At 48.3% G+C, this 22,851-nt stretch overlaps 1 protein-coding gene across 3 annotated transcripts in view; it reads left to right on the top strand.

Annotated features, from left to right (window-relative positions):
• Nucleotides 1-22,851, top strand: part of OPHN1 (oligophrenin 1) — a 656,285-nt gene that overhangs the window by 455,227 nt on the left and 178,207 nt on the right. For all 3 annotated transcript variants that reach the window (XM_085608318.1, XM_085608317.1, XM_085608319.1), the window contains one exon: nt 2,315-2,389. In XM_085608318.1, coding sequence (XP_085464444.1) covers nt 2,315-2,389 — 75 coding nt within the window. The remainder of the gene's footprint in view (nt 1-2,314; nt 2,390-22,851) is intronic.

Genomic DNA, 22,851 nt, shown 5'->3' with positions numbered 1-22,851 from the left:
ATCGTCTTGCTCCCAAGATTGAAGATGTGATGTGGACAGGGTTCCGTGGGTGCTCTCGATTGTGCAGAGTTCAAGATGGAGATTGTAGCTTGAGATTAGAGAGGGTCCCACTGGAGGAGCAGCAGTTTGGTATTTATGTTCATCTGTGTGAGGAGGCTGATGTTGTCAGTGGCAGGGGGTTGTGTTTTGAAGTTTTCATAGATGACTGAGATCTTGTTATGGAAGAAGTCTTTCAGGGTTTCACATAATTGTTGGGAGGGGGTGATGTTGTTCTCTGTGGTTGCGGGGTTGGGGAACTCCTTCACGATAGCAAAGAGCTCCTTGCTCTTGATTGTTTGTGCTGGCTTCTACGCGGTCTGCTAGGGCGTTCTTTTTTGTTTCTTTCAGGAGACGGTGGTACTGGTTGAGTGCTGTCTTGAATGTGGTATTGTCTCCTATCTTTTGCTGGTGCTCCACTTCCTTTCCAGTTGCCGGCAGTTGCCTTTGATGGATTTAAGGTCTGTGGTGAACCAGCTGGCTTTTCTGGCAGGCCCTTTGGTTTTGGGTGGCTTGGCGGGGCGACTGTGTCGGTGGATTCTGTGGTCCACAGGGAGAAGTTCTTCACAACTAGTTCCAGCTTGGATATTGTGTCTTGCATTGGGAGTTGAGAGCATTGCTCCACTGGTCTTCTGATATCTTTTTCCAGTTTCAGCGTGTTGAGATGGGGGACATAGTGCTAGTGATTGTAGGTCCTGAGATGGTGAAGTGGACGCGGTAGTGCTCGGTCCAGGTGAGCTGTGAGACGTGGTTGTGTTTGACTCTGTCGCTGGACGTTAAGATAGGGTTGAGCGTATGTCCTACTATGTTGGTAAGATTGGTGATAAGCTGCTTGAGACCGATGTTGCTCATACTTTCCGGGAGGTTGGTTGCGTTGGTGTCGCTGAGGTCATCAAGATGGAAGTAGAGATCCCCTTGGAAGATGTAGTGCTTGGAGTTGATGGTGATCTAGGCGAGGAGGTTAGGCATGGTATGGTGTTGCAGGAGCTGGGCCGAGGTCCTGGTGGCCTGTAGGTGAGGGCGCCTCTGATGGTACTTTTTCAGTCTTTGTGGAGTTGAAAGTTGAGATGCTCCATTATCAGGGTTGAGTTGTCTGAGGAGGTCACTCAGCGAATGGTGTTCATTTCACCTACATTTTATTGGTTCGGTACCAGTGTGTTATCTTGTACGCTTCGGGGGTGGCAATGGCGATGTAGATAGATGGAGGTGGCCCCATCACTTTTATCTGTTTCTCCTTGTTTGTCCTCCTTAAAAATCACTTCTAGAGACGTTTGTATCAGTTGTAAACACATTGTCACACTGTTGGGCTGCTGAAGTCAAGCTATGTTACAGATTATCATTGGCCTATTCCGACTTCCCTACAGAGCCTCACCAGTTTGCTCACATTCACAAGGGGCTGTGGCACAGTTAAAAAAATAACTGATATTACTGCTCTTATTGTTATTGATGTGTTAAAGCAAACCTATTGCATTTTTCTTCCCTGTACATTTTGTAAAGGTCCGGTTGACTAATCTTCGATTTCAGTTTTTGGAGAGGCTCCTGAACAGTGGGTAAAGAGAGTATAGGCTGGGGGGAGAGGTCTGTAGAGGACAGTGGTCTCTGCCAGCTTTCACAATCTCAATTCTTCAAGTCCTTGCTTTCATGGATGAGAGCTGTCCCAAGCAGTACAGTACATAGTTGTTGTTTGTGACATGAGAAAGATGCAAGAGGAAAAGAGGAGTTAAGGAAGGTGATGAGTTATCGGGTGATCCTGCAACTGATGATGGGTGTGTTTTGGGCTGCATGCTGCACTCCTTCTTTAAGGAGTGATCCTGCAATGAATAAATGGGTGTGAACTGCGAAAAAAGTGATGGCCGATAAAGAGAAGACACGAGGCCACTAACCTGGAGTGTAGTTGTGAGTGAAGTAGTCATTTCTCTGGTCTCAGAATGCTGTTGGTGAGACATGAGCTACATTCCGAATTAAAAGATTGGAAACAAAACACTTCAAGCAGAGGTACTAAGTAATGGAAAGGGTATGTTAACAATCAGAAATGTCAGTGTTTGTGAGCCTTTCCTTGCACTGCAAACGGCTTAATCTGACATTCTGTCCTGCATGTTCCAGCCTTCTCCTTTCTTACACTTGCCTCTGTGTCATGGGCTCACTTCCCCCGAGGGAGGAACCACTATGCATTTCGAGGCTTGTGTGTTTGTATATACTTCAGGACTCCCTTGTTTCCTTTATGTGCGGCGTTTCAAAGCGCCTCCACTTTCACAACTTGATTTCTGTTTCTGCGCAGGTATCACTTCAGAAGGTGTCTACAGGACCGTGGGCAGCAACATCCAAGTGCAGAAGCTCCTCAACACCTTCTTCGGTAAGAGCCATAGTTGGCAGGGGCGGAGGGTGCTTGCGAGGCGATGTCAGGGGGACCATCATTTGAATCGCAGTTATTTTCTTGTATTGACTTTGATCTACACGTTTCTCTAACAGACATACTCTCTGAAGGCTATGGCAGGCAGTTGGTCACAGCTGATGCACAGTATGGAAACAAAAAATGTGACGTTAGAGGATTAGGCACATAGGATTTTAAACAGCAAAGAGAACATACATAAAAGTCACTGGTACTTCATGCAATGGATGATGTTCAAGCTCACCAATACCGTAGGGTGCTGAGCATGCAGTATATATCTACCTTTCAGTACTTAGTACATGTATGACAGGTTTTAGCAGTCGCAATCGGAGAAGCGGGCTATTTGCGACCGCTAAAGAGCCTTTCGGCATGCACTAACCCTATTTTGCAAGTTGGTAACCTATTACCGACTCGCATACGAGGGTTTGCGGGTCAGTATTAGGAAGGGGTGTGTCAAGAGCGTCCCTTCCTAATAGTGAGTTGCAGGGAAATGTATGAATGTTTTGCGACCAGAATGCAGTCGTAAAACATTTTGCAGATTATTGCCTACTTCAAGTAGGTAGCAAGCCAATCGCAAACAGGAAGGGGTCCCCAGATGACCCCATCGACTTTGTGAATGGTATCAAAAAGTTTTTTAAGAGCAGGCAGTGGCCCCACGGACCACTACTTACTCTTAAAAAATGAAACTGAAATGTTTCATTTTTCTTTTTGAAACACATCTCGTTTTCCTTTAAGGAAAATGGGCTGCATAAAAAAAAAAAAAAAGTTGTTTCATTTGAAAGCAAACACAGACATGGTGGCCTGCTTTCCTCAGCATGCCACCATCTCTAAGTTTTTAGCAAATCCCAATGCATAGTAAATCGCGGTAGGTCAATGGCGGCCCCATTGGGAATCGCAAAATGTGTAGGAGACACATTAGTACATCTCATTTTGCTAATACCTAATTGAAAAATCGCAATTAGAAACTTTCAAAATGACGTGGTCATACATGTGGTCCTTAGTTCTTGAGGATGATGATAAATCAGGGAAAGAGTGAAGGACACCTTTTCCATTGAAAGGACCATGGATATCAGGGGTATCACACCGCTGCTACCCCAGGGTTGTCGTTTGTACCCCCCCACCCGCCCATAATGTTCCTGGTCTCAGGGCTTGAAGGCAGCAACAGGAACCAAAATTGAATGTTGAACAAGAGCTCTATTTACTTTTTTTTTTAGTTACCACTCTTTCCCTTTGTATCAAATCGGAGGCTGGTTAGGGGCTAAGGGCAGGACAAGGCATACCTGTTTTGTCATCTGGCGTAATTGAGAGCATGATGTCACTTCTACTCCCACTGGCATTTAGGCAGAACAGATGCCCATGGAATGGAGCATAACTAGGGCAAAGGACCTAGAGCTTACTGACATGCAGGGGAATCTTGTGGTGACAATGAAGTGATGCAACCATGATTGAAGGGATCTGGAGATGGTACCTAGGATGGTATGGGTAGGTAGGGGGCATGCATTGCAATCTTAGTGTATAGTTCCTTGGCAAAGCTTCTGAAGATCATATGCTTCTAGTATCTCTGGGGAGCAGGAACGTCTTAGCCACAGGTTAAAGGGGCAGAAGTCTGCAGATGGGGGAGACCACATTTAAGCCAGAATACCAGGGACATATAATGGTGTTGGTGATGAGGTTGAACTGTACGAGTGTTTGGGTGGCGAGGTTAACCTGTGAAAGCCTTAGGATGGATGGTGTGGCAGGCCTCAAACTCCTAAAAACGTTACTAGACCTGCATGTCTAGAGACTTAAATAATCTACTCAATCGAATTATAATGCGCTTGACCCATAAACTGGTTTAAAATTATGTGATCCTGGGCAAGTATTTTAATTCACAGAGACGCCATTTTCTCGATCACACATGAGAACACCTTCAAATACACAAGTTCGGCATGTCTGCTATACAGAAAACTCCTTTGTTTGATTTAATAGAGTAAACCTTTGCTCCAAGTATAATATAAATCTAGCCACGTATAGGATACACATGACTGCTGACTTTCCTCAGTTCATTAACCACATGGTCATCAGCGGGGGGGCTGGAATGTTTCTCAAATCACATTTAACAATTGTCACTTTTATTAAATAAACAACTGAAGCATAAAGTAGCAGCATGCTGTCATTTGCAATCTGCAGATTTTACATTCAAATGGCCACAGAATTTCCCACTGACATGTTGTTTTAAAACTATATAGTGTACAATGTCTCGAAATCGAGTTTCTGCAAATATTTGTCATTTGCACATGACCAAGTAAAGTGTGCTGATTTGTTTTGCTCCTATGTAAATCTTTGTTTCCATCACACTTCTGAATGCCTGATATATACTTCTACTATTCATTTACAAGCTGTTTAAATGTTCTTAGAAAAAAACCCTGACATTTTGCAGACTTTTTTTCCATAATTATTGTCAGATAACTCACTTGACAAAAAGCACTACCTATAACAAGAGAAAGAAAATTAAGCACTATTTTCCAGGAACAGATAAGCAATAAATAGTAAAAACAAACTGACATTTGACCTCTGTCCTTCAAAAAAGGCTTCATATGTGTCAAGAGGAAAACAGGATGTAAAGGTCTCTTTTATTGCTCATTCACTTTCTGAAAGACAAAAGCACCTGTTCCTTTCAGCAGGGCGAGTACATTCTAAAAATAGCTCGACCTAACAAAATCTCACTCGCCATTGCAGTGGATTTTTCTAGGCCTGTGAGGTTAACTTGTACGAGCTTTTGTGTGTGGAAGTTAAATTGTGCGAGCCTTTGAATGGTGAGGTTAACTTGTACGAGCCATTGGGGGTGGTGAGGTTATCCTGTATGAGCCTTTACGAGGTGAAATAAACCTGTGTCTTTTGGTGGGGAAGCTGTATCATACCTTTCTTTGGATGGGGAATGTGAATGTGTGAGCCTTCTGGTGGGGAGGCTGTACTATATTAGCCTTTGGGAGGGGATCCTCTACTGTTAAGAGCCTTTCGGTGGAAAGTCTGCACTGTATGAATATTCTAGTGGGGATGCTGAATTGTACATGTCTTTGGGTAGGGAGGCTGAACTGCACGAATCTTTGGGTAGGGAGGCTGAACTCTACGAATCTTTAAGTAGGGAGGCTGTACTGTACGGATCTTTGGGTATGGGAGCTCTGCTTACGAAGCTTTGGATAGGGAGGCTGTATTGTACGAATCTTTATGCAGTGAGGCTGCAATTATGAATCTTTCGATAAGTAGACTGTACTGTATGAATATTTGTGTAGGGAGGCTGAACTGTACGAATCTTTGGGTAGGAAGGCTGTACTGTACGACACTTTGGGTGGGGAGACTGGACTTATGAATCTTTGGATAAGGTGGCATTATTGTTCTAATCTTTAGGTAGTGTGGGCTGTACGTATCTTTGGTTAGGGATGTTTGGTAGGTAGGCTGTACTTTATGAAACGTTGGCTAGGGAGGCTGTACTTTATGATGCGTTGGCTGGGAAGGCTGCACTGTATGAATCTTTGGATAGGGAGGCTGTACTGTACAAAACTTTGGGTTGGGAGGCTGTACTTAACGAATCTTTGGATAGGGACGCTGTACTGTACGAAACATTGGATAGGGAGGTTGTACTTCCGAATGTTTGGACAGGGAAGCTGTATTGTACTAACCTTTGGGTAGGGAGGCTCTATGTACAAATATTTTGGTTAGGGAGCTGAACTGTACGAATCTTTGTGTAGGGAGGCTGTACTGTATGAATGTTTGGTTAGGGAGGCTATATTGTATGAAACTTTGGATAGGGAGGCTGTACTTAACAAATCTTTGGGTAGGGAGGCTGTACTGTATGCACCTTTAGCTAGGGAGGCTGTACTGTATGAATGTTTGGGTAGGGGGCTGTACTGTATGAGACTTTGGGTAGTGAAGCTGAACTGTACATCTCTTTGGGTAGGAAGGTTGTACTGTACACATCTTTGGGTAGGGAAGCTGTACTGTATGAAAATTTGTCTAGGGAGGCTGAACTGTATGACTCTTTGGGTAGGGAGACGTAACTGTATGAATCTTTGGGTAGAGGGTCGAACTGTATGACTCTTTGGGTAGGGAGACGTAACTGTATGAATCTTTGGGTAGGGAAGCTGAACTGTATGCTCTTTGGGTAGGGAGACGTAACTGTATGAATCTTTGGGTAGGGAGGCTGAACTGTATGACTCTTTGGGTAGGGACGTAACGGTATGAATCTTTGGGTAGGGAGGCTGAACTGTATGACTCTTTGGGTAGGGAGACGTAACTGTATGAATCTTTGGGTAGTGAGGCTGAACTGTACGACTCTTTGGGTAGGGAGACGTAACTGTATGAATCTTTGGGTAGGGAGGCTGAACTGTACACATCTTTGGGTAGGGAGGCTGTGCTGTGTGAAACTTTGGGTAGGAAGGCTGTATTGTACAAAATCTTTGGGTAGGGAGGCTGAATTGTACGGATGTTTGGGTAGGGAGGTTGAACTGTACAAATGTTTGTGTAGTGAACCTGAACAGTGCGCATCTTTGGGTAGGGAGACTGTACTATATGAAACATTGGGTAGGGAGGCTGTGCTCAATGAGGCTTTATGTGGGGAGGCTGAACTCTAGGAGCCTTTATGTGTGAAGGCTGAAATCAATGAGTCTTTGGTGAAGAGGCTGAGCTCTAGGAACCTTTGCGTGGGGAGGCTGTGCTCTAAGAGGCTTTCGGTGAGCAGGCTGTGCTCTAAGAGGCTTTCGGTGAGGAGGCTGTGCTCTGGGGGGCTTTTGGGTGGGAAGGCTGTACACTATGAGCCTTTGGCTGTACTCTAGGAGTCTTTGGTTGTGGAGGCTGAATTCTAGGAGCATTTGTGTGGGGAGGCCGTACTCTAGGAGCCTTTGAGTGGGAAGGCCGTACTCTAGGAACATTTGGGTGGGGATGTTGTCCTCTAGAAGCCTTTGAGTGGGGAGGTTGTCTTCTAGGAGCCTTTGAATGGGGAGGCTGAAGTCCAGGAGCCTTTGGGTGGGGAGACTGTACTCTAGGGGCCTTTAGGTGGGGTGACTGATTTCTAGGAGCCTTTGGGTGGTTAGGCTGCCCTCTAGGAGCCTTTGGGTTGGGAGGCTGACATCTAGGAACCTTTGGGTGGGGAGCTGAAGTCTTGGAGCCACTGTATGGGGAGGTTGTACTCTAAGAGCCTTTGGGTGGGGAGGTTCTATTGTACGAGCCTTCTGCTGGCATAGCTCATTTCTCTTTCCAGCTTTGAATGTTGTTTTCAGAAGGAGCCCGGGTCGTTAAAACTTCCAAGATTCTTTAAGGACTAATACATAGGATCAAACATTTAATGTTTTCTTCATTTTATTTAGTGAAATATATATGTGTGTGTGTGTGTATATATATATTCAATAAAAACCACTAAGCACTTACTCTGGGTCCGTGTTCGTCTTTCGCGCTGGAATGCTGTGCGGTTGGTGAGGCGATTCCTTGTGGCATATATATATATATATATATGTATATATGCATGAGTGTGTATATATATATATATATATATATATATATATACATGTCAATTACAGCAACTGATAAGATATGGTTGGGTTAGACTCTCCATTTAATTGCCTTTTTGTGATTTGCTTCAGTACGATTCGCTAATTCTCTATGAACCCTTTCTATGAGAAAGTTCCTCCACTTCTGATTACTCGTGGCAGCTTTCGTGCAGATCCTTCAAATAGGGGCCAAGAAAATGGAGGCCTCCCAAAAGTGGCATTTCCATTTTTCTCCCATAGTATTCTTTGCTCCTCAGTACAAAACAGGTTTAACAGAATTACACCAAACTTGGCATGTAAATAGAATTCTATCGAAGAAGGGTCTTTCCTTGCTTCTGTGTTAATCCGTTCAGTAGTTTGCGAGCAATAAGTATTAAAGGTGTTCCGGTCTCTTCATGAGAAGGATACATATTTATAGCTGTGTTGACAGTTGATCCAGCATTCCTCTGCGGATTCGGGAGTCCGCGAGACTCCCCAAATCCATTAAAAACAATCATTTGCAATGCAATAGGTCTCGCATTTATGAGAGTTTGAGCTATTGACATTGCAAATAACAATGCCTTTTATTTTTGTTTTCGTTTTTAAAACATAAGTAAAAGGCATTGTCCTTTACAATGCCAATTGCTTAAACTCGCATAAATGCGAGACCTATTGCATTGCAAATGCTTGTTTTACATTAAGTTTGGCAACCGTGCCTCATGGACTGAGATGATCAATCGTGTGATCTTTTGTAGGGTGGCTACTACTGCAGTCTCGACTAATGTGGTCACTAAAACCAACTCTAATAATATCAGCAGCTCCTGGTGATTTTCACTGAACATGAGAAACTCCTGCCTGCATTTCCACACCCGCCGAGATAACCATCAGCGTGCAGCCAGCAGCATTTCAGCACAGAGACATATCAAATAACACCGAATCTCTGCCCCCGCATACAACCAGCACCTTTCACATTACACACACCAGTGACTGCTGGACATACGGACATTACATCACAGAACAGGGTAGCTGATTTACCCACATGACTGCATGAGTGGTAAAGCGATGAGCTGTAGAGAGACTGTGACTGAGTCTGGAAGAGCAGTCCTAGCTTGCAGTCTAGAAGGGGGGGTACACCCAGGACAGTTTTTACACCCAAGTGTCAAGTATCGGCTCTGCATTCCCAGGGGCAGCTGCTGCCTCCCAGACCTCCTAATTCCATCAGGGAGAGGAGTCCCACCCTGTCACCAAATGCTCCCTCTGCTGTAATTGTGCTCACAACATGGTGCAAGAGCTAAAACTCACACATCAAAGGATTTCCCGCCCCTACCCCTCTTGAGCAAAAGGAAACCCCGGGACCACCAAAAAATACTATCCTGGTGGCAGGGGCTTTGTCTCACACGGCAATAGAAGGCACCCCTATAACTAGCTGCACATCCCTTTTCAAGGGGTTCACAATATAATTCATGCTAGATATGATTCCCCTTGGAAAAGCATTTTTAGAAACTCTCCCTTATACCCCACCACAAACGCGTGATGATAAATGATGGATTCGCCAGAATGAACAAAAGAGACGTGACCTGCGATAACACTACCTGCACAACCAACCTGTGGCATGAAACCCCCACAGGCGACCTGCTGTGGCTAAACTTTGACCCCCCCACAGTTGTCTGCAATTACCTTTTTGTGAGAGAACCACCTCAACGTGAAACAGCACTTGGTAGTTTTCTGACATGAAGCATTAAAACATACCACACCCCTCCATCGAGGGATTCCAACACAGAACAGACACAGGCTGTGTGGCGCTCTGTGCGGAATGGCTCTGCTCTCTGGTCCGCAGGCCCCTTTGTGGTATTTCTTCTGTCCCTAGTGGCAGTAAGTGCTTCATAAATATCACAATAGATTACAATAACCCAGACTGGAAAGGATTTCTATGACGTCTGCTACTAGACAGGACCAAATTGAAAATCCTTTTTGCCATTCACAAAACTAAGTGAAACTGTGAAACTGTAGGAACAGCGTGTGTTTTTATTTTTTATTTTTATTTAGTGATATGTGTCTCCCTTCTGTTGTTCCCAGGTGCTTCTGCTGTTTCTACTTTTCTAATAAACCTGGTTACCGTCAAACTACGGCCCCTGCCACAACCTGCCAGCCGCTTTGCACGTCATCCAAAAACAGATTTTTAGGCGACAAACTTGACGGGGTGTTGGGGTGTGTGTGTTTATACAAGTTTAAAAAGATAAACTAAAAGCCTGTATTTGTCTCCAGGCTGTCTGTGGTAGTACCTGTGCCGCCAGCACGTGTGATCCTTGCCATGCTTGCACTGTTACTTTGGGAACCTTATAGCGGCCAGAACTGTTGTTACTGTCAACGGGACGGGGTAGCCTGGGGAGAGTGAGATGCCTCTGCGCTGCTGTCTGGGTGACTCTCCTGCAATGGGGCGAAGGTCGGGGAGGGGCGCCTCCTTTGTTCCCATTGTGCTGGGACTGTGAATGGTCTCAGGGGTGGAGGGGGCTGGGCATGTCTTCATTCAAGCTTAGAGGAACAGCTGCTGCCCGCCGAATACCTCATCCCAACCAGCCCCATGTGGGGAGGGAAGGGGGACTGTGCAGTCTTGGGGTGAGTTCACGGATGTGAGCAGGAGAGAACCTCCTGTCTGAGCCCAAGACTTCAAGCCACGGTAGCCGTGTGGGGATGGAGTGAGGGTGGGTCTGTGGGGATGCACACTGCGCACACTGGACTGACTGCACCATGGATATCTCTGCACCTTTTGTAGCACTTTGGAAAGTGGCACTCACATTTTTAAAAAAATGTAAATTCTAATAAGACATTATTTTATCTTTAACGCACGCTGATTAAACATAACTTTGCACAACCTTTCAAGCGCAGGTCAGGAGCATCGATCGCCCGCTCCGCAATAAAAATAAATTAAGAAAAGGGAAACAAACTCACCGACGGGATCGAAGCTTGGATGAATATAGTGCTCACCAACCAGATAAAGCCCACTATGTTACTCTGCAAGTACACGATCCAGTACGGATGGGCGAGCCGAAAAGGAGACAGGGCGGTAGCAAATAAGCCTCATTTCAAATAGGGAGCGAGCGTTTACCATAAACGATGACGCCCGCCAATAAAAAAGATGGGCGGGGCTTCCACTCCACTTCTAAAATCTCCTCAAGTACAAGAGGCCTCGCATAGCGAGCAGCGCTTGCGCGCTGCAATGCTAGGCGAGCCTAAAAAACATAAAGGTACACCATTAGACTACCGAGCTTTTTCTTTTGTCGTTGTTGATTGACTGGCAATCGCAGAAAAATTTCAGATGCAGCCTACCTTACCCAAAACGGTGTACTGCGCTCCATGTTTGGAAAAATAAACGCATTATAAATATGTAAAAGAAGATCTGATAGAGACTACTAGCCGCAGATTCCTTCACGTAGAATTATCCCCAGGTGTGAGACTGGATCCGGAAACTTTTTGCCACAGCATCCCTGCACGCCAGGGGGTGGGGCGGCACCACGCGACTCTGCTTAGGCGTCGTCCGCGTACGTGATGTCAGTGAGGTCACATAAGCCCCACCCCGGCGCACCTACGCCAGTTCTTTCCTTTTCCGCGTGCAACGCGGATCCAGTCTTGCTACGGGCCTGTTTCGGGCCCCTTTTTTCTTCATCATTGTCCTTCTCTTGGTGGAACAGTGTGCGAATGCCTTCGGGCTTCAAAGCTTGCACGTCGTGTGGGCTTCTTATGTTGGCGACGGACCCTCATCGCATTTGTATATGGTGTTTGTGGGAGGATCACAGCACCACGGATTGTGAGGCGTGCCAACAGTTGAAGCCGAAGTCACGGCGGGAGCGCCGAATGAAACTTCTCTTGGCGCGTCTCTCCAGGTCGACCTTCTCCCCTCGATCGACCTCGGCAGACTGCTTCAGATACGGCCGTGGTCGTCGTCATCGCCCTTTCCCGATGTCGCGAGAGCGTCGCTCACCGGTGGGTAAGTGTCACAGTTTGTCCCCGGGTGATGCGGCCCCGCATGTCCTCCTACCCACCGTTTCCCGGTGATGGAGCGTCGAGAGTCCAGATGGAGACATACGCGGCGGCTTTGCAGGCCTCGCTGGCGTCTCCTTCCCCTCCTGGGGCATCAGCGGTTCCCTTGCCTTGCGCCGACTGGGTCGAATCCAGGCTTGGAGGATGTGGTGCTGTTGTGGTGCGGCTCCTCTGGGGTCCCTCCTTCACACTACGGCGTCTCTGCCTCGCCGCAAACTCCCGCGGGAGTCCCTGTGGTGTCACGTGAGGTCGCCGCGGCTCGGGTCGCATCCCCAAGCCCATCTCGGTCCCTTGACAAGGTGTCTAAGGCCGAGGTGACGCCACTACGGTGCCGGCAGCTGCTGAACCGGGCGGCGCCACAGGGGTCGGTGGACTCTCCTCGTCCCGCAACGGGTCGAGGCTGGGCGCGAACCCCTCGCCCTCCTCTGGGACTTTCTCATCCCTCAACGCAGGCGGCTGCCTCGTCGGAGGGCGGGTCGGAGGTTGGGTCGGCCCTGGTGGCGCCGCATGGCTCGCCGGACCACCTTTGTCGTATACTGGGCCGAGGCTGGCGGAGGGCTTCTTGTCACTCCCCTTGTTCTCCTCGTCCCGCCACGCAGGCGGCTGCCTCGGCGGAGGTCGAGTCAGCGCCATTCCGACGCCGCCCCTTGTCCACTGCGACTCCGGCCCCGCTCCAGTCCCCGGCGCAGTGTGACTTCGAGGAGCCCTATCCAGCGTCTCCTTCGGCGCAGGCTGGCGTTACCGCTCTGCCTCAGGCGGCGGACTCTACGGCTCCTGACAGGCATCGAGTTGCGGATTCGCCTTCGGCGCTCCCCCTTCTCTGGAGGCTGTCTGCATATTGGTGTCATCCTCCCCGGAGACTGGCCGTCGAGTGGTGTCTTTTTCACCGGCATCTTCGAAGTGTGGCTCCCCACCGTTTCTGAGGCCGTGGTGTTTGCCGGAGGAGCGGCAGGCCCTCATTCTTCGGCTCCTCCTACCTTCCACGTCTGGCCCCTGCCCGTTCCGCTTGGCTTGGGGGACGGCCGCCTTAGTCTGCAGCTGTCGCCCACGGAGGAGCTGCTTTCTCCGCTGCGGAGCCCTACAGAGGCAGGTGCGGCCTTTGCTCACGCGGTGTCCACGAGTGTGGATATTCTGCGCATGGGTGACACGATTGCTCATTTTCTGACCGATCGTCTCTTGGAGATTCTCCACCAGGGCTCTGGTGGGAGGGAGATCTTGCTTCCCTTTGAGGGTTTGCTCCTTTCGTCCCTGGGGCTTGGGGGCGTCCTGCCTCAGGGGATCCGGTGCCTCAGCACCTTCTATACCGGCACCTTCCGGCGACGCGTGACCCTGCGAGTCTTTCTCTCCACCCTCTGCTGCCAGTCCTCTTTTGCGGACTGCCTTTCCCTCCCTGCCGCCGCTGTTGACTCCGCCCTCCCGGGAGGCCCGCTGGCTGGACTCTTGGGGGCGCAACATGTTTGCCTCGACCAGCGCTGCCCTGCGGGCCCTCAACACCTTGTGTGTCCTGGCTAGGGCCTCCTCTTGTCTGTGGGACTCGGTTGAGTCTTTGGGGTCTGCAGCTTCTCAGGAGACTGTTCAGGTGGACTTATGGCGTCATGCGTTGGATGGCCGGGAGCTAGCGGCGTTTATCCTTCACTCCGCTCTGGACATCTCGGAGGTGCTGGGCCGGGCCATGGCTTCCTCAGTCGCTCTCCGTCGCCATGCTTGGCTTCGGGACGGCGTCTTCCCCGAAAACATTCGGGAGCGGGTCATTGATCTTCCGTTTGATGGTAGCCTGTTGTTCCATGCCCCAGCTGACTCCGCCATCCAAAGGTTCCTGGCGGGGCTCCGTCCTCCTCCTCCCCCTTATACTCCTCCTCCTCCTCCCCCTTATACTCCTCCTCCTCCTCCCCTCCCTCCTCCTCAGTGATTGAGGAGTTGAGCTGGTCCTGGTCCTTCTTGGGACAGTCGCTCTTGCGGTGGAGTGTGTTTTCTGGCCATTGAGTCCCCCTTGTGGGGACTTTGGCATTGTTGGCTGCTGGACGGCCCTTGTTCACTGTGTCTGTGTTTTTGCTAGAACTGTTACGCAGACTTGACCCAGAGATTAGGCCTTCTGTTTTTCTTTGGGCTGATTGTCAAGCCGTTCGGGGGGTGTTTTCCCTGTGGCTCTTTGTTTTTTCCTCTGTTGCGGAAGTTATTCCAAAGAGGGTTCCCATGTCTTGGGACTTAACGTACCCTATGTGGGGTAGTGGTAGCTGTTATATAGCTTGCGCTCTGCTGGGGAGTTCTGGTGGCCCTTTGGTGCCTGTTCTCCGTGGCGTTTCTGTATGTTGCTTTGCATCTTGAGGGCATGTGCGTGGACCCTCGTGGGGGTGTGTCCGGCCCTTTCCTCTTCTCCCTGCTTGGGATAATTCTGTGCCCTCCCTTGTCAGGTGTTGCCCACTCGGTCTTCCTGGGGCCCTGAGCTGTTTTTTCTTGTTTCTGGCAGCTTGTCTGTTAGCGCCGCTCTGGTTGGCCTGTTGCCTTCCATCTGGTGTGGCCTAGCCTTCTTTTCCCTTGTTTTCTTGGGCCCTCTGGGCACTCCCCCTGGCTTTGGAGGGAAGCTTATTGCCTTGAAGGGGTGTGGGGTACTTCGGCCTCTCTGGCCTGGCCCTTGGTTCCTCTATCGTGAGTGTGCGGGCCCCCCTTTTTCTTCTTCCTCCATCCCTCTGGGGTCGGTGGTGTTCTGCTTGTGGGGGGCTCCTCTTGCCTGGGAGGGGCCGGGTTATTGCCCAGTCCACAGGTCTGGTCCCCTGTGTGACCCTCTGTCCTGTTATTGCTGGGGGTATCCTTTTGCAGACCCTCCTTCCCCGTGGGTATTGCTAGGGTATCTATTCTACGTGAAGGAATCTGCGGCTAGTAGTCTCTATCAGATGTACGAGTTACTTACCTTCGGTAACGATGTATCTGGTAGAGACGATTCTAGACGCAGATTCCTTCACGGCCCGCCCTCCCTCCCCGTTCTGCAAGGACCCGTGGGTTGGTCTCGGCACTCGCCTCCTGTGGGGGGCTGTGTCTCTTGTGAGTGCATTCCTTTGCTCTTGGCGGGTTGCTCCGTCTTGTTGCTGTTCCTTCCTCCCCTTGGTTCTCTGGAGGATGGGGTTATGGTGCTCCTGTGCCCCGCTACTCGGGCTGCTCCAGGTTTGGGGGGGGTTTACCTTCAATCTCTGCCCTCCCTCCCTTCCTCTTGCTGCTGGGGGGTCCTCGCCCCTCTGCCGTCCTCGGTCTGGGGGTCACCTGGCCATGCCCTGCCCTTGTTCCTTGGAGGATGGTTGCCCTCTGTGCTGGGGTGGCTTGGAGGGTTGTTGTTGTTGCTGTTGGCCTGTCTGTTCTGGGGCTGGCTCCCCTTCCCTATTTCCGGGTGTGGGTTGTAGACCTGCTACAGGTGTCCTGCCTTTACATATGTTCCCTGTCTCCGGGGGGGGGGTTTACATGCTGGCAGGGTGGCTGCTCGGGGCTCTGATCTTTTCTTTGTTCCGCCCCTGCCTTTGGAGGCTGCAGTGTTGCACTGCTCCTTACGGTGTCACTTGCCTCCATTCTTTGTTTCTACTCTTTCGCAAACTGTTCCCCAGCTCCCACAGTTTTGACTGTGGGAGCTGACTCCGAAGAAAACTGACGTAGGTGCGCTGGGGTGGGGCTTATGTGACCTCGCTGACATCACGTACGCGTACGACGCCTAGGCTGAGTCGCGTCGTGTCGCCCCGCCCCCTGGCGCGCAGGGATGCTGTGGCAAAAAGTTTGCGGATCCAGTCTCACGCCTGGGGATAATTCTACGTGAAGGAATCTGCGTCTAGAATCGTCTCTACCAGATACATCGGTACCGAAGGTAAGTAACTTGTACTGCAAGTATAAGTTGTTGCAGGTGTCCATGGGAGTGATGTAGTAGATGGTGTCATTTAGTTTTCCATTAGTGAACAGATGCTGACACCTTCAGGTCACTTTGCAGAATGCATCTGTATTGAAGTTGGGCACAACCAAGCCTGTAACAGATTCTGTAAATCCACATGTATTGTTTTGGTGGAGGCAAACACTCCTCTGCCAGACTATAATTATTTTGAAAGACTTCATGCATTTAATTTAATAAATACCTCGAAACATTTCCTCATATGGATCTAAAGATCACAATAGGGGTTTAGGATATGGCTGATGATTATTGTGCAAGATTCCTCGGTTGGTGGGGGGGGGGGGGCAGAAGGAACACAGACGAGGAGGTGGAAATAGGAACAAGCTTCAAAATCATGAATTTTGAACTAATTTCAAGCGACAAGTGTGTGTGACAGCCACAGCGCGGCGACTGCTGACTCACTGTGTTGATTGCTACAAATTTCCTTGGATTGATTTACCTGCATTTCGAACCAAAAGTCTCCCGTGGCTCGTTAAAGCAGTTATGTTTGATTACATTTCTGGGGTTTTATAACAAACAGAAATATTTCCTGTCTCTTTTTAAATAATAAGTGTTGTTATTTAATGCCCCCCTAAAAAAACGATTTCTTTCATCGACTTCCCAAAACTCCACCAATATTCAAACTTCTGCAGCAAAAGGTCTTGTCCAGTGTTGGGATAGTATGACCAGCTGAAGGGATCCTTCATTTACCACAAAATATTACTGGGGAAGTAAGTCCAAACTGTGTCCTCAACAGCACTTAAGTCAACGCGTAATCGATACAAGCCTTGGGTTTTAGAGGTAGTTATGAATAGGAGCTCTGTTTTATTATTAGTATAACGTAATCGAACAATCATATCTGTAGAACCACCCCCATGGTCTCTTTCAGTGATTGGCAGGTTATGGAGATTAAGCAGAGGGGCAGTAAGTCAAACAGAGGCAAATACTTGCAGTTGGACCAAAGTTTAATTTGAGTTGATGCCCATGCAAGTCTGATTTCATCTGGAAGAGCATTCCCCAGCTTTGGGGCTAAAAGAGGGAAAGGCCTGAACCTGAAAGGAGCACACAGAGGAATCCAGCACTGCTAGTCTGCTGCAGGTCCCAGAAAGAGAATTCCTCTGCAGTTCAGAACACTTTTATGTATCCACCGGAAAATGCAATCTATGGTAAGAACATTGTAGGAACAGCAGCAAAATGCTTGTAAAGCAGTGGCAGGAGAAACAATATGGTTTTTAATTGTCTGTTGGAGTATATGATGCTCAGCTATGATTTGCCAATGAAAATCCAAAAATAATTCTCCAGAATGGTCACCATGAACATTTTATTGTTTTGCTATAGAATGACAGCAATATGATGTTATCGGTGTAGGAATAGTACAGGTTACCTTAAATGGTTTCAGAAATGGCAGGACAGCTCAGCGCATTGGTGTGCATACCATAGGTCAACAGGTAATACACATTTAAATAAAGTAGAAAATAGGAGCAATACAAACAAAATTCCAATTAACACTTGTGCCAGTGATGCTCCTCACGTATGCCAGTCATGCTCATCACGTATGTCAGTGATGCTTCTCACGTATGCCACTGATGCTTCTCACGTATGCCAGTGATGCTTCTCACGTGTGCCAGTGATGCTCCTCACGTATGCCAGTGGTGCTTCTCACGTATTCCAGTGATGCTCCTCACATATGCCAGTGATGCTCCTCACATATGCCAGTGATGCTTCTCTGTATGCCAGTGATGCTCCTCACGTATGCCAGTGGTGCTTCTCATGTATGGCAGTGATGCTCTTCACGTATGCCACGGATGCTTCTCACGTATGCCAGTGGTGCTTCTCATGTATGACAGTGATGCTCTTCACATATAACAGTGATACTCCTCTCGTTTGCCAGTGGTGCTTCTCAAATATGCCAGTGATGCTCCTCACGTATGTCAATGATGCTCCTCTCGAATGCCATTTGTGCCTCTCACATATGCCAGTGATGCTTCTCACGTTTGCCAGTGATGCTTCTCACATATGCCAGTGATGCTCCTCATGTTATCCAGAGAGGCTCCTCACGTATGCCAGTGATGCTCCTCACGTATGCCAGTGATGCTCCTCATGTATGCCAATGATGCTTCTCACATAGGCCAGTGATGCTCATCATGTATGGCAGTGATGCTCCTCATGTATGATAGTGATTCTTCTCATGTATGCCAGTAAGGCTTCTCACGTTTGCCAGTGGTGCTTGTCAGTTATGCCAGTGATGCTTCTCAGTTATGCCAGTGATGCTCCTCACCTATGCCAGTTGTGCTTCTCATGTATGGCAGTGATGCTCCTCACATATGCCAGTGATGCTTCTCTGTATTGCAGTGATGCTCCTCACGTATGCCAGTGATGCTCCTCACATATGCCAGTGATGCTTCTCTGTATGCCAGTGATGCTCCTCACGTATGCCAGTGGTGCTTCTCATGTATGGCAGTGATGCTCTTCACGTATGCCACTGATGCTTCTCACATATGACAGTGGTGCTTCTCATGTATGACAGTGATGCTCTTCACATATAACAGTGATACTCCTCACGTTTCCCAGTGGTGCTTCTCAAATATGCCAGTGATGCTTCTCACGTTTGCCAGTTATGCTCCTCACGTATGTCAGTGATGCTCCTCTCGAATGCCATTTGTGCCTCTCACATATGCCAGTGATGCTTCTCACGTTTGCCAGTGATGCTTCTCACGTATGCCAGTGGTGCTTCTCACATATACCAGTGATGCTCCTCACGTTTGCCAGTGATGCTCCTCACGTATGCCAGTGATGCTCCTCACGTATGCCAGTGATGCTCCTCACGTATGCCAGTGATGCTCTTCACGTATGCCAGTGATGCTTCTCACATAGGCCAGTGATGCTCCTCACGTATGTCAATGATGCTCCTCTCGAATGCCATTTGTGCCTCTCACATATGCCAGTGATGCTTCTCACGTTTGCCAGTGATGCTTCTCACGTATGCCAGTGGTGCTTCTCACATATGCCAGTGATGCTCCTCATGTTTGCCAGTGATGCTCCTCACGTATGCCAGTGATGCTCCTCACGTATGCCAGTGATGCTCCTCACATATGCCAGTGATGCTCCTCACATATGCCAGTGATGCTTCTCACATAGGCCAGTGATGCTTCTCATGTAGGCCAGTGATGCTTCTCATGTATGGCAGTGATGCTCCTCATGTATGATAGTGATTCTTCTCATGTATGCCAGTAAGGCTTCTCACGTTTGCCAGTGGTGCTTGTCAGTTATGCTTCTCAGTTATGCCAGTGATGCTCCTCACGTATGCCAGTGGTGCTTCTCATGTATGGCAGTGATGCTTCTCTGTATTCTAGTGATGCTTCTCTGTATTCCAGTGATGCTCCTCACGTATGCCAGTGATGCTCCTCACATATGCCAGTGATGCTTCTCTGTATGCCAGTGATGCTCCTCACGTATGCCAGTGGTGCTTCTCATGTATGGCAGTGATGCTCTTCACGTATGCCACTGATGCTTCTCACGTATGCCAGTGGTGCTTCTCACGTGTGACAGTGATGCTTCTCACATAGGCCAGTTATGCTCCTCACGTATGTCAATGATGCTCCTCTCGAATGCCATTTGTTCCTCTCACATATGCCAGTGATGCTTCTCACATTTGCCAGTGATGCTTCTCACGTATGCCAGTGGTGCTTCTCACATATGCCAGTGATGCTCCTCATGTTTGCCAGTGATGCTCCTCACGTATGCCAGTGATGCTCCTCACGTATGCCAGTGATGCTCCTCACATATGCCAGTGATGCTTCTCACATAGGCCAGTGATGCTTCTCATGTAGGCCAGTGATGCTTCTCATGTATGGCAGTGATGCTCCTCATGTATGATAGTGATTCTTCTCATGTATGCCAGTAAGGCTTCTCACGTTTGCCAGTGGTGCTTGTCAGTTATGCCAGTGATGCTTCTCAGTTATGCCAGTGATGCTTCTCAGTTATGCCAGTGATGCTCCTCACGTATGCCAGTGATGCTTCTCTGTATTCCAGTGATGCTTCTCTGTATTCCAGTGATGCTCATCACGTATGCCAGTGATGCTCCTCACATATGCCAGTGATGCTTCTCTGTATGCCAGTGATGCTCCTCACGTATGCCAGTGGTGCTTCTCATGTATGGCAGTGATGCTCTTCACGTATGCCACTGATGCTTCTCATGTATGCCAGTGGTGCTTCTCATGTATGACAGTGATGCTCTTCACATATAACAGTGATACTCCTCATGTTTGCCAGTGGTGCTTCTCAAATATGCCAGTGATGCTTCTCACGTTTGCCAGTTATGCTCCTCACGTATGTCAGTGATGCTCCTCTCGAATGCCATTTGTGCCTCTCACATATGCCAGTGATGCTTCTCACATTTGCCAGTGATGCTTCTCACGTATGCCAGTGGTGCTTCTCACATATACCAGTGATGCTCCTCACGTTTGCCAGTGATGCTCCTCACGTATGCCAGTGATGCTCCTCACGTATGCCAGTGATGCTCCTCACGTATGCCAGTGATGATTCTCACATAGGCCAGTGATGCTTCTCATGTAGGCCAGTGATGCTTCTCATGTATGGCAGTGATGCTCCTCATGTATGATAGTGATTCTTCTCATGTATGCCAGTAAGGCTTCTCACGTTTGCCAGTGGTGCTTCTTAGTTATGCCAGTGATGCTTCTCAGTTATGCCAGTGATGCTCCTCATGTATGCCAGTGGTGCTTCTCATGTATGGCAGTGATGCTCCTCACATATGCCAGTGATGCTTCTCTGTATTGCAGTGATGCTCCTCATGTATGCCAGTGATGCTCCTCACATATGCCAGTGATGCTTCTCTGTATGCCAGTGATGCTTCTCACGTATGCCAGTGGTGCTTCTCATGTATGACAGTGATGCTCTTCACGTATGCCACTGATGCTTCTCACGTATGCCAGTGGTGCTTCTCATGTATGACAGTGATGCTCTTCACATATAACAGTGATACTCCTCATGTTTGCCAGTGGTGCTTCTCAAATATGCCAGTGATGCTTCTCACGTTTGCCAGTTATGCTCCTCACGTATGTCAGTGATGCTCCTCTCGAATGCCATTTGTGCCTCTCACATATGCCAGTGATGCTTCTCACGTTTGCCAGTGATGCTTCTCACGTATGCCAGTGATGCTTCTCACGTATGCCAGTGGTGCTTCTCACATATACCAGTGATGCTCCTCACGTTTGCCAGTGATGCTCCTCACGTATGCCAGTGATGCTCCTCACGTATGCCAGTGGTGCTTCTCATGTATGGCAGTGATGCTCCTCACATATGCCAGTGATGCTTCTCTGTATTGCAGTGATGCTCCTCATGTATGCCAGTGATGCTCCTCACATATGCCAGTGATGCTTCTCTGTATGCCAGTGATGCTTCTCACGTATGCCAGTGGTGCTTTTCACATATGCCAGTGATGCTCCTCACGTTTGCCAGTGATGCTCCTCACGTATGCCAGTGATGCTTCTCACATAGGCCAGTGATGCTCCTCACGTATGCCAGTGATGCTCCTCACGTATGCCAGTGATGCTCCTCACGTATGCCAGTGGTGCTTCTCACATATGCCAGTGGTACTTCTCACATATGCCAGTGATGCTCCTCACGTTTGCCAGTGATGCTCCTCACGTATGCCAGTGATGCTCCTCACGTATGCCAGTGATGCTCCTCACGTATTCCAGTGATGCTTCTCACATAGGCCAGTGATGCTTCTCATGTAGGCCACTGATGCTTCTCATGTATGGCAGTGATGCTCCTCATGTATGATAGTGATTCTTCTCATGTATGCCAGTAAGGCTTCTCACGTTTGCCAGTGGTGCTTGTCAGTTATGCCAGTGATACTTCTCAGTTATGCCAGTGGCGTAGCTTAAGTATGGCAGGGTGTACCATGAAATATACTAGTAGGATGCAGGTGCTCTCAGTGCGAGGATGCTGCTCAACTGTAGCTGGGGCACCTCTGCCAGTGTCCTGCTTCTTTCCATTGGTTCTGTTCTGCTATGCCAGCAGTGTCTGCTATGCCATCAGTGCTGCTGAGTTATATATTGGTGCTTCCCAGTTTATTGCAGAGGACTTCTCACACTGTCACCTGCAGATTTCCATCCTCTCTGTTTATTGGTGCTTTTTCATGCCCAGGCCTTAGCCTAAATTCCACTTTAGATAGCTCAAACAAGTTAAAGTTGTGGATTTGTTCTAATAGAGGCCTTCTGCAACAGTCAGTGTGTGTGCGCCAATATGATAGCTTGATTGCGTGTTCCAGTCTGGCTTACATTCTAGGGAAGCAGCTTCACGAATTGAGTAATGGGATGTCATATGCGAAGGTTTTTGTAGCTCAGCTCGGCAAAATTTATTTGTTGTCATCATTTTGTTACTGAGAATGTATTGGTTTGAGAATAAGAAGCCAGTTCATTGTTTAAATCCAGGCCATTTACTTTAGGGTGGAAGTCAACAGGGAGTGTTCTGTAGTTTACATTTGTGAACTGTGAAGCATCTTCCACATTTGGAGTCACAGCATATTCCATGCTTCAGCATTTAATTTTCTGTGTATGTAGGACCCAGACCCCAACATACCAGCTGCCTGGATCATTCTGCGCAGATATCTCTGTGGGTCCATGAATGAAAAGCAAATTAATCTAGGCACTGTGTTTTGCTTCACTGTTTACTTTCATCATGCTTCTCTGTTTCGTACTCTCACCCCTCTTTCTTCAACATGGGTAAGTGTAGAATGGTGTGATGCAGTTTATGTATTAATTCCAGTTCTTACAACTTAGAGGAACATTTTACACATTGGTTTCATGTTGAATATGCTTCAATAATCAAAGTGGGATAATAGAAATAGTAATGGAAAGCTTTGTTTAGGAGCAGATAAAGCAAAAACAACTTCGTGCTTTGACCCAAGGTTTTTAGGTAAGCTGCTTTTTGTCATGCAAACTTAATGCGTGTGTGGACAT

Source organism: Triturus cristatus, chromosome 5_2 (assembly GCF_964204655.1).
Source record: "Triturus cristatus chromosome 5_2, aTriCri1.1, whole genome shotgun sequence".
NCBI lineage: Eukaryota > Metazoa > Chordata > Amphibia > Caudata > Salamandridae > Triturus > Triturus cristatus.
This window is presented reverse-complemented; position numbering and strand designations above follow the sequence as displayed.